At 34.9% G+C, this 15,497-nt stretch overlaps 1 protein-coding gene across 1 annotated transcript; it reads left to right on the forward strand.

Moving 5' to 3' along the window:
• The first annotated feature begins 5,090 nt into the window (after positions 1-5,090).
• LOC113276287 (major latex protein 146-like) lies at positions 5,091-6,076 on the forward strand. The gene is made up of 2 exons (XM_026525872.1): positions 5,091-5,378; positions 5,522-6,076. Exons 1-2 carry the CDS (start codon positions 5,177-5,179, stop codon positions 5,794-5,796), a joined length of 477 nt encoding a protein of 158 aa, XP_026381657.1. The 5' UTR covers positions 5,091-5,176; the 3' UTR covers positions 5,797-6,076.
• The last annotated feature ends 9,421 nt before the right edge of the window (positions 6,077-15,497 follow it).

Raw genomic sequence — 15,497 nt, forward strand, 5'->3', positions numbered from 1 at the left:
ACTTAAAGGTCCCATATGCTGTCAAAAGTAAAGTCGTTCATGAATTGGTATTCTATTAATGAAAGGACGGATGGAATTTTGACAATTACAAAAGTTATGCCTATGCAGTCATGTATTTGATGGAAAATAGGATAAAAAAATTTGTTTGACAGGGATAAAGTCTATTATGTCGTTATGATGAAAAATAGAATAGATCCTTGTACGTTATCCACGGTATTGATCTTCATTGATCCATTTTTTTATGTGTTACCGTGAAGGCTCCATTGTGTGTCTTATGTTGAGAACGATACAACTAAGTTGATTTTTCTTATTGGCTTTGTTGATTGTTCCATAAGATGCTATATGTTGAGCATTATGAACTAAATTAATCATCTTGGTTGGTTATTTAGCTATTTGCTATGAAAGTCTTCTTTTGTCGAGCAAATCCTTTGACAATTAAATTGATTATTTTGTGATTAGTTTGGTTGTTTGTATTCCAATTAGATTAATTATAAGATACTCTTGTAATTAGTCTAGTTGAGTTTTCATATATTCCACAAGTTCTTGTGTTGAGTATATGAACGGCTATACTAATCATGTTCTATTGGTTGATGTAGTCGTATATTCCGTAAGGTTTTTCCTTATGTTTAGTATGTGAACGATTAAGTTAGTCGTCTCCGTATGATTACCTTAGTCGTAGCTCCGTAAGTTTAATTATGTTGAGCAACTTCAATTAAATTGATCATTTTTGTGGTTTGATTTAGTTGCATATTCCAATTAAATTAATCATGGGTTTTCTTGTGATTAATTTGGTTGAGTTTTGGATATAGAAAATCATTTTTATGGTTTTTGGTGTCCAATTTAAAAATCCTTCTTTTCTTTCGAATTAAGGTCGCTCTTCTTGTTCTTTCGGGAATGACATCAAATGGGGGTGAGTTCTTTTGAACTTGTGCTTAATGGTAATATTTTGCTGGGTGTGCGGCTGCGCAATTTTATAGGGGTTATCTTGTATCTTAAAACTCCTTGATGAATGAATTTAGCTTCGGCTTTATGATTGCATCTAAATTAAGTTGGTATGTATTTTTCTTTTAGTCTATGAAATGTCTCTTGTGAAAATTTCATTATGATCCCGTTCTTGTACTTTTGCCAATTTTATTGACAAAAAGGTGGAGAAATATTGTAGTTCACACTACAAATACATATGGTTTTTGGATCATTGTGTAAGGGGGAGTGGTTTCCATGATCGAGATGGAGTATTGACTAAGGGGGAGTGATACATATCACCATAGTATTATTGTTAAAGTCGTGATACAATTGGACTTTGATGTTACATAATAATACTATGACACTGTATAATAATGATCGAGAATCTCGATTTCTCTCATTGTTATAGCTACGGATCTTCAACAACGGTGATACTAAACTTACAACCTTTGGGATCATTGGAGTACTTGGAAGGACGAAGATTTCAGGGAACGTTGAAAATTAGACTATGGAATAGGAGCCACTAAAGTTTATCTTTTTTATATTCCATATGTATTAATAGTTTTGTCACTAAAATTGACAAAGGGGAGCTTGTTAGAGCATAGATCGGTGGACCTCGCATGCGTTGCTATCTCAAGCATGTTTGTCAATGTTAGTGATCAAAACTATAAGTCTTGATTTCTAGACTACATAGTTAAGTCTCGGACTAGGATAGAAAAGTGTAGTTGAGCTCAAGGACTTCATGGCGATTCATCATACAACGACGAAGATCTACTCAAGGAACCGTGGAACTTCATCAACAAAAAGGTATGTGGAGACTTGAACTTATCTATCACTCAAAAGTCTATCTCTTTTATCTCCTACTTCTTATGAGACAAAAGCCGTATGCTATATAGACTGGATCATACACATTTGATATTTCGAGCCGAGTATATCTCACCTATATATATATCTCGGAATCATGTGTTGGTAAAGAGTTTTGCTTTGATCAAGTTTATCTTCACCTAGTGACGAAAGTCATGAAAAGTTTCAATTACTTTGAGAATTGCTCTGACGTGAAACGATCTGTTAATAACGGCTATATAACGTCCTCTGAGAATGTCTCAATGATTGGAATGAGATTTTAGATTACATAACCATGTATTCCTTAATCCGAAGTTTTCGAACTTTGTTGATTGAGAGAAACCGGAGGAATTGGCTTTGCCAAGTCCGCGAACTGACGGAAATTCTTGTACCGAGAATTTCGGCTGGGATTTTCCAAAAACTCGTTTGCGTGTAAGTCCGCAAACTGGCGAAAGTCTCGTTGCCGAGATTTTCTGCTGAGTTTGGAAAACTCCAGCGGTTGTCTTAAGTCCGCGAACTTGTTTGTGAGCTTAAGAGGTTATGATCTAAATATGTGCTCTGAACATGAAACTTAAATTACTAAGGAATGGTTTATGCAAACCGTGGATATAAAGTTCATGAGCCGATTCAATCGAATCGAATCATCTTTGTTTCAATTGTGTCTTGTGTATTTATATAAGATCTGATAGCAATTGAACAACTCCTTAAATAGTTCATTTGAGTCAATTGAACTAGTTATGGTGAAAAAGAACAAGGTTAATATGAAATGCTCATATGGTTAACCTTTTGGGTTACTATGTTGAACCAACATACACGTACACGTTTGGGCATGGTTTTCACAAACCCAGTAAATGTCTACCCAAGTGTGTGTGACAGCTAAGTTTTCGATCTAACGGTTGAGAAATATTAGCTTGAATCTAAATTAGGTTTTCATCTAACGGTGAATATGGATTGCTTTGTAACTAAGGCAAACCCTGATTTGAAGACTATATAAAGGAGACATCTAGCATTGTGCAAAGCTAATCCACACACGTCTACGTTATACTAGTGCACTCGCTAGAGTCGATTCTCCTTTAACCTTTGGTTTTCTTCTCTAAAACCATGTTAACGACTTAAAGACTTCATTGGGATTGTGAAGCCAGACTGATACTACTTTTATCGTAGTTGTGTGATATGATCTTGCATCTTCTATCGTACGAGTACAATCTTTGATTGGCTTGAGATCGTGAGAGTTCTCCGATGGGCAAGATAAAGAAGTCACAGACGTCTTCGTCTCAGTGTTTGTGATTCCTCGACAAACCGCCTGTGTAGTCAGGAAGGACTGTAGAGAGGTGATTGATTAATCTAGGCTGTTCTTCGGGGATATAAGACCTGATTATCAATTGGTTCTTGTTCACCTTGATTTTATATCTTAAGACGGAACAAAATCTAGGGTTTATCTGTGGGAGACGATTTATCCTTTGACGTACTTTTCTGTGTGATAGAGATTTGTTTATTATCAAGTCTGCGATTTTGGGTTGCAGCAACTCTTGGTTGTGGGTGAGATAAGCTAAGGGAATCAAGTGCGTTGTATCATGCTGGGATCAGAGGCGTAGGAGTACAACTGTACCTTGAATTAGTGGGAGACTGATTGGGGTTCAACTATAGTCCAGTCCGAGGTTAGCTTGGAGTAGGCTATTGTCTGTAGCGGCTTAATACAGTGTGTATTCAATCTGGACTAGGTCCCGAGGTTTTTCTGCATTTGCGGTTTCCTCGTTAACAAAATTTCTGGTGTCTATGTTATTTCTTTTCCGCATTATATTTGTTATATAATTGAAATAATACAGGTTGTGCGTTAAAGATCATCAATTGGAAATCCGACCTTTGGTTGTTGATTGATATTGATTGATCCTTGGACTCTGGTCTTTGGTACCGTCCAAGTTATCTCTCTTTGATAAAGACTCGCAGATTTCCATTTGCTTGAGTAAAGATCAAATCGAGAGATTGAGATATAAACTCTTTCATATATATTTTTATTGATTGAGTCTAACTGTCTAGTTGATTCTCATAAAAAGTATATTGGAGTTTGTCCATACAGATTGCTAAGCGAAATATTGGGTGGTGTTGTTAGACCCCCACTTTTTCACTTAGTTTTGGTTGATAACTTGTCAGCCGAACCTAAGTTTTGCATAGAAAACAATTAAAAATAAAAATATTAAAAAAAAAAAAAAATATAGTGTCAAAAAGGATTAGAAAAAAAAGTATACAAAAAATTAAAAATAAGTAGGACATTAGTATACTTCCGCGGATTCAAGGGTATCTTGAGAAATTGAATCTCTCAAAGACCCCTTTTATAAGGATCCATATAAAAATATTCTTGAGACGAATGCCCCAAAATTTTCTTATATGTCCTAATTACGATTCAAATCGTAGGTCATTGCATTGCATTGGCGAACAGACGTTGAAGTTTGATTCCATAGTTGAAGTGAATCCATAGCCCAATGGACATGGTCACATGGATATTTTGTTACTTGGTCTATTGAATATGCGAAAGTAAATGAGGATCCTCATGTTCCCTTTGCTTATCTGGCTTTCTTTTTAGATGACTATTAACTTTTAATTTTAATGAAAATATAAGAGTATATATGTATATGTGGAAAATGCCTGCTTCAAACAAAATATAAAAAATAAAAATGTTGAAAATGCCGTATTGAAATTTGAGTTTGGCAATGGATGAACCAAAATTCAAAATTCCTTCAATGAAACTTAATTTAAAAAGTTATTTTCGGCCAATAACTCCAAATTCCTTCATATCAAATTCAACCAATAACTCCAACCATGGACGGTCTGGCACTGTCGCATTCTTAATCAATTGATCCAAAAAATAAGAGTGGCATGTATGGTCCTAAATTCCTAATTCTTAATTGATGACCTTAAAAATGTGTGTGGTCCTGTAGTTTGCTATTTCCTGACCCTTTATTTCATCATTTATTGGTCTCTCAAATTAATTCACTCCAACCACTTGTTATAAGGCTTACGACAGAATGTTACATCGGTGGTATTGCCGACACCCTAATAACTCAGACAGATATATACAACACCTACCAGTACCATGGAAATATTAATACCCCATTATAAATTTGACTCACAATGTGATATGTATTTTGGTACTAATCTATCCATATATAGTTGGATTGAATATGACTAGTCAAGTAAAAAAAGAGGTAGACGTGTGCAGCTCATAATGTCACCCACTCACCCATGAATGGTTAATTTTTTTCCTTTTCTATATTAACTCGTTCAACCAACATGTATTCAGTATCAGTTGCTCTAGTCTTCCACAGCTCCATATACTTTTGTGCATACATAGGACAACAATCTTCGACTGTTGATGGCTTGTCATGGTGTTTCAGGTTTAGTTGGGAAACTTATAACTGAACTTGAGGTCAATTGCGATGCTGATAAATATTACAAAATTTATAAGCGCCCAGAAGATGTACGAAAGGCAATACCTCATCTTTGCACTAGCATCAAACTTATTAATGGAGATGCAAGTCGTTCTGGTTGCATCAAGGAATGGAATTTTATCCTTGGTACGTATGTACAAGCACACTATTGGAATTCATCATATTACTTCATATACTTTCAATTCTATGCAATTAATACTTCGTGCTTGACAGGATTTGATTTAACTCTTTGAAACTGCGGATTAAAATGTTTGTTTTCATGCATGCAGAGGGCAAGATGATTCGCACAGTAGAAGAAACAACACATAATGATGAAACAAGGACGTTGCATCACCGTATATTTGAAGGAGACTTGATGAAGGATTACAAGAAGTTTGATTCAATAATTGAAGTCAATCCAAAGCCAAATGGAAATGGATGCATTGTGAAACGGTCAATTGTGTATGAGAAAATCAACAAGGATTCTCCAACTCCATTTGCTTACGTACCTTTCTGCCATCAGGCCATTGAAGACATGAACAAGCACCTATGCGGTTCTGAATAAATAGTTGATGCCATCTATATTCTGTACGATGTTGGGTGTACGTATTAGTTGTTGGGTTTAAGTACGTGTACATAGGCACGCATGTTTATTTTCTACTCAGTTGTGACTCTTGTGTAGTACAGTTGCAGTATACGACCGACGCATATATCTACGTTTTCAATGTCAGTCATACTCATAGTGTTCTATATATCAGTGTAAGTGTATGGTTTTATTTGCGATATAACATGTAAATAAATGAAAAATGAATGAATAAATACCCCATGTAAGTTGTTTAAACGTACATCATGTATATTGCTCACATAAGTTGGTGTAAAAACTATTGTGAAAACATTCGTTACCTAAAATAACCCGCACTACAAAAATGTGTATCTTACATCGAAACACAACATGCAAATATGTATTATGGACCCTAAGAGCATTTCCAATAGCGGGTGTTAAAAGTCGTATGTGGAAATTTTATTAAGACCCTTATTTAGGAGGATTTGCACATATAGTAAATATAGGATCTCATGACTTATAAATCATCTCCAATAGTATAGAGGTTTGACCCTTAGAAATCCTTATGTGATGAAATCTTAACCGTTTAATTGTATTTTAATTAATTATTAAAAATAAAAATATGACATGAAGGTCATTCCTAAGGTCAGGATATGTTGGAAACAATATATAAAATTCACAAAAATAAATCTCAAACAGCTGAGTCGCGGATTAGGTCGCTATCTTTAAGGTGTTTCGCGACTCTGCCTCTTGATTGTGCTAGCAGTCAAAACTTGTCGAAACCCTATGTGATAAAACAGTTGATACTCTCTTGTTCGATTTCTATGCACTATGAGAAATAGAACCAACAACTACTCTTTCTTCACTTGCTCAGAACTCAAAAATAAATGAAAAACAATGTATTTCATCTTCTCTAGAAACTGTTCTTTTATATCTCAAAAAGAAATCAATACGGTTTTTAATGAAAATAAATTTCGTAATTAGTGCTCACTGAAAATCCTCCATAACAGTCATAAAACGGTAACAATATAATTACCAAAAATTAATAGAGTTAATTAGAGAATATTAAGTAGAAAACCGTTTTGGAAATCTAGAGTTAAAACCTGCAAAAAAACAATTTCGAATCACCAGACCTCCCAAGGCCCCAAGGCCCTGCTCTCCCGGATTTTATTAAGTAATATAGATATAGATATATAATATACCTAGTCAAATGTATGGGGTGAGACTTGAACCCAAGCCTATAGTGTGGGAGCCCAAAATAATACCACCACATTATATCTCTAAGTTTGGTACAATATTACAAAACTATGTTTTTAAATATATATCCCAACAATCCCCCACTTATATTTCAAAACATTGAGAAAGTGATATACAGTTGTGCATAAGCAAAGGTGCCTTTCGACTTGAACCTCTACATAGTGTTAAACTTTCTAAGTATCAGGTAACTAGAGTGACTCGTGTCTTGAACTCTAACTAATACTAGATTATTCAACACACACAACTATATCTAGAGTAAAGTCTATAAGTTCGCACATTAAGGCCATGTGCTTATCCCTTTTTTTAACGAACGGTCTAGAGAAATGACCAAGTTCTCATAGAAGGAGGACACACCTTCACATCCGTATAGGTGAGCCTATCAAGAATACTCCTGTGTATCCCACTCTAACTTAAGAGCTATAGACATCATTAAGAGTTTAAACACTCAGCCTGTTTCCCACTTCAGGATATCATGCTATGGGAATGCATGACTCTATCATATCATTTGTAACTTTGTCTAGTCCATTTGAACCTATTTCTAGGTTGGGTATCCATTACAAATGACTCAAGTTCTCATGGGCAAAAGTCCCATACTTTTAGAGATATTCCATACCTTTTCTCTTGTTAATCCTTTCGTCAAAGTATCAACTATATTTCCTTCAGACCTTACATGATCTATTCTAAAACACCAGTCGTGATAAATTATCTAAATTTGTCGTGCGTTCGACGTATCTGTCGATTCTTATTGTTATTATAACAATTTTCTACTACTTCGATAGCCGCGGTACTATCGCAGTGGATCAAAGTGGCTGGTATCGGTTTTTCCCATACTGGAATGTCTGATAACAGACTCTTCAGCCATCCTTCCTCTTCACTAGCTGCTGATAGTGCCATCAATTCATCCTCCATCGTAGATTGGGATATAATTATCTGTTTCTTTGATCTCCAAGATACAGCGCCCCCAGCAATAGTAAAAACATATCCACTGGTGGCCTTGGAATCATCTGAATGAATGTTCCAATTAGCATTGCTAAATCCTTCAAGGACTTCAGGATACCTCTGATAGTGTAATCCTAGGTTTGTGGAACACTAGGATTATTGGTAAACCTGCACAAAACTCCCACTACATATGCAATGTCTGGTCTAGTACAATCAGTTGCACAACGCAGACTTCCAATTATACTAGCATATTCAGATTGTATAACACTTTCTCCAATATTCTTAAAAAATTTCACACTAGGATCAAAAGGAGTACAAACATGATTACAATCAAAATAATCATACTTCTTCAGAATTTTTTCAATGTAGTGTTATTGATCTAAAGTAATACCACTACTAGTTCTAGTTATTTTGATTCCCAAGATTACACTAGCTTCACCCAAATCTTTCATGTCAAAATTCGAACTAAGCATGCTTTTAGTTTCATTGACAACAGATAAATTGGAACCAAATATCAGCAAATCATTCACATACAAGCAAACAATCACACACACATCATTCTCAGATTTATAGTAGATGCATTTGTCACCCTCATTTATTATGAAGTTATTTGAAATTATTAAATTATCAAATTTCTCATGTCATTATTTAGGAGCTTGTTTCAAACCATAAAGAGATTTTTCTAGCTTACATACTTTCTGTTCTTGTCCAGGAACTACAAAACATTCAGATTGTTCCATGTAAATTTCCTCTTCTAGTTCACCATTCAAAAAGGCAGTTTTAACATCCATTTGGTGAATAACAAGATTATGAGCAGCAGCAACATCAATCAAAACATGTATAGATGTTAATCTAGTAACAGGAGAATAAGTATCAAAAAAGTCTACGTTTTCTCGTTGCCTAAATCCTTTAGCAACCAGTCTACCCTTGTGCTTATCTACTGTTCCATCAGGTTTGAATTTCCTTTTCAAAACCCATTTACAACTTATAGGCTTACAACCAGGAGGTAAATCTACTATACGCCAAGTTCCATTAGACATGTGAGAATCCCATTCATTATCTACAGCTTCTTGCCAGAAACTAGATTCTGCAGAACTAAACGCCTCTTGTAAATTAGAAAGTTCTTCCTCTATAGCGTAAAATTCAAAGTCGGGATTTTTATATTTTGTCTCAGTCCTAGCTCTTTTACTTCATCTAGGTTCAAATTCATTGATCCTAGTTTCTTCACTTCTAGGTTCTTCTAATCTAGGTTCAGAATCAGAACTAGGTAAAGTACTTGGTATTGAACCCCCACTATTTCTAGATTTAAAAGGAAATCTCTCTTCAAAGAAATCAACATCAATAGATTCAATTATAACCTTATTATTAATATCAAAGAACCTATAAGCTTTATTGTTTTGAGCATGACCAATAAAAACACATTCATAAGCTCTACTTTCTAACTTATGTCTTTTAGGATCAGGTTTTTAACAAAAGCTAAACAACCCCAAACTCTAAAATAAGAGACATTAGGTTTTCTAACTCTCCAGATTTCATAAGGAGATATTTTGATTTTATTATTGGGAATGCGATTCAAAACATGGCAAACAATCAACAAACATTCACCCCACCAGTGAGAAGCAGCACCAGAACTAAGCAAACAACCAACAGTCAATTCAGTAAGAGTACGATTCTTTCTTTCATCTTTCCCATTCATTTGAGGATTATGTGGAGCAGTTCTTTCATGTATTATGCCATTAGTTTGATAAATTTCAGTAAAGGGAGCAGAATCATATTTAGTGTCTCTATCACTACGAAACCTCTTAATTTTTCTACCAAATTGATTTTCAATTTCAGCAATAAAGATCTTAAACTTTTCAATAGGTTCATTCTTGTGGCTCAACAAATAAACATAAGTATAACTAGCACAATCATCAATGAACGTCATGATATACCTTTTTCCATTTCTAGTTAGGATACCTTCATATTCACACAAATCAGAATGTATTAAGTCTAGTGGTTTGGATTCTCTTACAATAGATTTATGTGAAGTTTTGGTTATTTTTGCTTGACTGCAGTATTCACATTTTTCAAATTCATTTTCAGAAAATTCAGGGAGGACACCTAACTTTCTCATGTTATTTACTAACTTTTTACCCACATGACAAAGCCTACCATGCCAAACATTAAAATTGCAAACCATATAAGCAGAAGATTCAATTTTATTCATAGCATCAACATTAAGCTTAAACATTCCATCAGTAGCATAACCTTTTCCTACAAAACTCTTATTCTTAGTTATAGTGTAAATATCAGACCCAATAGTTTGATACAACCCAGCCTTGTTGAGAAGATAGCCGTAAAAAAGGTTCTTTCTCATTTCTGAATTGTGAATGACATCTTTCAGCATGAATGTCTTCCCAGAAGTAAACTTCAACTATACCGCACCAGAACCTTTCACCATGGTGTTGTGAGAGTCTCCCAACAACACTTTCTTATCCTTGGTTTCATCATAAGTCTTAAACATGGACATATCAAAACAACAATGACGCGAAGCACCACTGTCTATCCACCGCCCATCAGATCCACCAACCATGTAGAACTCTGTATCAGAGACCATGGAAATTATAACGTCACCCACAACATTAGCTTGTGCGTTATTCTTTTCCTTGTTAAATCTGCAATTCCTAGCCATGTGGTTTGGTTTATCACAGGTATAACAAAGAAACTCAGAATTGGAATTCTGTCCATTTCTTGATGGGTGTTGGTTCTTGTTTTGATTAGGTCTTCCTCCTTTCTTTTGGTTCGGGTTAGGTTTCAGGTCCTTCTTCTTTGGTTTCAAACTAGGATGAGTCTTATTGTTAGAAACAATGAGAATCTCTTCCTTCTTATCTTGTTTCCGAGCTTCTTCCTCAACCCTGAGCTTAACAATCAAATTTTCAAGAGAAAATTCTTTAGTCTTGTGATGCAAAGTATTACGAAAATCTTTCCATCTAGGTGGTAACTTGTTAATCACTACAGAAACTTGAAATTGTTCATCAGTTTTCATACCTTCGGTCATAATTTCGTGGTAAATTTTTTGAAGTTCATGAGCATGTGCAACAACTGACCTATCATCCACCATTTTGTATCTCAAATACTGGCTCACAACATACTTCTTTGAGCCAGCTTCCTCGGTGTCATATTTTTTCTGTAATGCATCCCACACATCTTTAACAGTTTCAAAAGTTGAATAATACTCATATAAATCATCAGATAATGCATTAAGAATGTAATTTTTGCAATCAAAGTCATCATCGACCCATTTTTCAATGGCCTTCTGTTTCTCCTCAGGAGTTTGAGAAACAACGTCTTTGGCACCACCGGTAGGAGGTGGATCAGTAGCAGCAGCACCATCATCAGCATCAGCAGCAACATCAACAGTCTTATCAGCAGCAGCAGTCTTACCAGTAGCAGGTTCTAGGGTTCCAGGATGAACACTCGACACAATCATATGCAGCTTCGTGAGTTTGAGATAAAAGAACATCTTCAGCTTCCATCTTGAAATGCTGCCCTTCAAATTTGAATGGCTTGTTGGTATCATCCACACGCTTCTTTTCAACCTCCATAGCAAAATCAAACACCTTAAAATTGTTGGAAACAATATAGAAAATTCACAAAAATAAATCTCAAACAGCTGAGTCGTGGACTAGGTCGCTATCTTTAAGGTGTTTTGCGACTCTGCCTCTTGATTGTGCTAGCAGTCAAAACTTGTCGAAAACCCTATGGGATAAAATAGCTGATACTCTCTTGTTCGATTTCTCTGCATTATGAGAAATTGAACCAACAACTACTCTTTCTTCACTTGCTCAGAACTCAAAAATAGATGAAAAACAATGTATTTCATCTTCTCCAGAAACTGTTCTTTTATATCTCAAAAAGAAATCAATACGGTTTTTAATGAAAATAAATTTTGTAATTAGTGCTCATTGAAAATCCTCCATAAGAGTCATAAAATGGTAACAATATAATTACCAAAAATTAATAGAGTTAATTAGAGAATATTAAGTAGAAACCGTTTTGGAAATCAAGAGTTAAAACCTGCAAAAAATCAGTTTCTGAATCACCAGACCTCCCAAGGCCCCCAAGGCCCCGCTCTCCCGGATTTTATTAAGTAATATAGATATATATATAATATACCTAGTCAAATGTGTGGGGTGAGACTTGAACCCAAGCCTATAGTGTGGGAGCCCAAAATAATACCACCACACTATGTCTCTAAGTTTGGTACAATATTACAAAACTATGTTTTTAAATATATATCACAATAGGATAAGACTTTCTTCAAAACCTTCAAAATTAGTATTTCATTCCTCCTATATTGTAGGACTAATATTGGAAATGGATTTAGTTAAAATGAAGGTCTAAAATCCTACGTGTCATTAAAAAATAAATCTTCCTCCTTTTATTTGAGATGCTCTAAGGAAACACAGGACTTCGACGTACACCAAATTTGATTATCACAACCCTCTACCCACAAATTCCTCGTAACCCGTAAATGTCGTAAATAAGTTGCCCAAAATTGATCACTACAAAATCACGTTTTTTAATAACATGGTAGTTAAATGAGATTTTTATAGACTTTTATAAAATTTTTACTTGAGTGACTCCTAGAGACTCTTTCAATATCTAGAGATTTCTAGTGATTATCAGAGAGTATTTTAGAGAGTCTTTATGACTTGTAGAGACAAAAAAAATGTATAATCTCTAACTAAATTTAAAACATCTACCAATTTTTTTATTATGCACGTTATAGGAGTAAAATATTTGTTTGTTGTCAGAATAGATCTCGCTATTGTCCTATGCCTAAGTTTCCAGTCATCACATTTTTATTTTTTATGTTATCTCATTATTGGTTAGCATATTTTCGTTGTTTCATCTGAGAAGATGTGCTTTGAAGTGGAAAAAAGAAAGATCAGTCGGTATACAAGAGGGAAGAAGAAGAAACATGAGATCTCCAACATATTCATATGAGGTCGGTTGTATTACTGCGCAAATAGCTCGACCCTTGGTCATCAGCTCAAACAAAAAAAAGAGAAAAAAATCGGTCCTACTCTCAAAAAAAAAACATTTTCTAAATTTCCAAGTCTCCCAAAGTATCACATCTTGAGGACATATTTCTACCATGCCTATTTTCATATAAGAGTCTCCTCAAATCTCTGAAAATCACAAATCAATGACTTTTAATTCTCCTTCGACTAACATGGGTGTTGGAGTGACTCCTACGAAATCCGAATCTAATAACATGGAGTTCCAGATAATTTAAATGACTTAAACAAGTCTCTAACCAATAGCAAGAGAAATTAGGAGACTCTCCAAAATTCTCTATGGACTAACAGTAGATTTGGAAACTCTCCGAAAGTCATTTGAAATCTCAATTGATCACTGTTAGAAACTACTCGGTCGAACTCGCAAGTGTTGCTATCTTGTTTGTAAAGTTTAGTTGTTAAAACTATAAGTCTTGATTTCTAGTATACTTATAGCTAAGTCTCGGATTAGGACAGAAAGTGTAGTTGAGCTTTAGACTTCACGGCGTTCATCTATTGAAAATGAAGAACTACTAAGGGGAGCTTGTGGAACTTCATCAAAAAAAGGTATGTGCAGACTTGAACTCATTATCACTCAAAAGTATATCTACTACATCTCCTATTTGAGACAAAAGTCGTATAGCTATATAGACTTCGATCATACACATTTGATATTTCGAGCTGAGTTTAACTCGCTTACATATTTCTCGAAATATGTGATGGTAAGATTTCTCTTTAACCAAGTTCATCTTATATTCTTGACGAAAGTCAAAATATGATCATGTGAAAATCTCCTGGTAACATCTTACATGATTTGTGTGAGACATTCATTTGATGTAGACTCAGAATGTTTCGTATTGATCTATCGCTCACTTGAAAATTGCTTCGAAGCTAATAGTTTGTGTGAGACAGCTATTGTCGTCTTCCAAGAATGTTTCAATGGATGAAATGGGAGTTTATAACAATTAACTATGATGGGATATAACACAATATGTGTACTTGTATGCTAACTGTTGCTAGTTATTCCAAGTCCGGGAACCATAGTATGCATACTGGTTGGTTTAATGAAAGTCCGAGAAGTTAGTATGTATACCTGTATGCGTACTGGCATAAGTTCATATCCGGAAATTCAACTGAGTTAGGAAGGTATGCGTATCCGTTTGCATACTGGCGAACCCAAACTAAGTCCGACCACTTAGGTATGCGTATCTGTTTGCATACTTGAGTAGGTTATGTTCTAAAATAATGAACTAATACATTCATATAATAAGGAATGCAATCTTTTGCAAACTGTGGCTACAATGCTCGTGAATTGATTCGAGTGAATCAAAATCGATTTGACTTCAATTGTATCTTGTATACATCTATGAGAATATAAAAAATTGAACAATTCTATAACTAGTTTCATTTGAGTCATTTAAACTAGTCGTGTTAAGATGAACAAGGTTGATATGAAAGTGTTCATATGGCTGACTTCTGTTAACTATTGTTTGAGCCAAGAAGGTGTACAAGTTTAGGTACGGTTACCCATATCTAAATGAAGTCACTTTTCATTTGTGTGTAACAATCTAAGTTCGATATAACGGTTGAAAGATATTAGCTTGAGTCTAATCAGGTTTTCATCTAACGGTGTATATTGAATGCTTTGTTACTAAGGTTGATTGGAAACCATGATTTGAAGACTATATAAAAGAGAACTCTAGCAACTGGGAAACCTAATCCTCACACCTCTTGTATGATACTAGTTACGCCTAGAGTCGATTCTCTTTTAACCTAGGTTTTTCTAAAACCATTATAGGTTAACGAATTAAAGACTTCATTGGGATTCTGAAGCCAAAACCATCTATTTTCTCTGTAGTTTTCTGTTCTGATCTTGTTGTTTTCTATCGTATTGAGTACTATCTTCTTTAAGATTTTATCGAGATTTAATCTCCGATAGGAAAGATAAAAAGTAGTCACAAACATCTTCGTCTCATCGTTTGAAATTACATAATATCTTGTTTCGATACCATACGATTAAGATTATTGTGAGGTGATTAATATTACTAGGCTCTTCTTCGGGAATATAAGTCTGGTGTATCAATTGGTTCCTATTCACCTTGATTTATCAAAACATAGAACAAAACTCATAGGTATTTCTGTAGAAGACAAATTTATCTATTCAATAGACTTTTCTGTGTGAGACAGATTGGTTTATCAATTCTTCGAATTTGGGGCGTAGCAACTCTTAGTTGTGGCTGAGATCAGCTAAGGGAATCAAGTGCGTGAAGTACTGCTGGGATTCAGAGATGTAAGGAACGTGACAGTACCTTGATCGATGTGATATTTGTTAGGGCTCAAATACATTCCATTCCGAAGTTAACTTGGAGTAGGCTAGTGTTTGTAGCGGATTAATACAGTGTGGTGTTCAAATCGGGACTAGGTCCCGGGATTTTTTCTGCATTTGCGGCTTCTTCGTCAACA

The sequence above is a fragment of the Papaver somniferum genome, chromosome 4 (assembly GCF_003573695.1).
Source record: "Papaver somniferum cultivar HN1 chromosome 4, ASM357369v1, whole genome shotgun sequence".
NCBI classification, from domain to species: domain Eukaryota; kingdom Viridiplantae; phylum Streptophyta; class Magnoliopsida; order Ranunculales; family Papaveraceae; genus Papaver; species Papaver somniferum.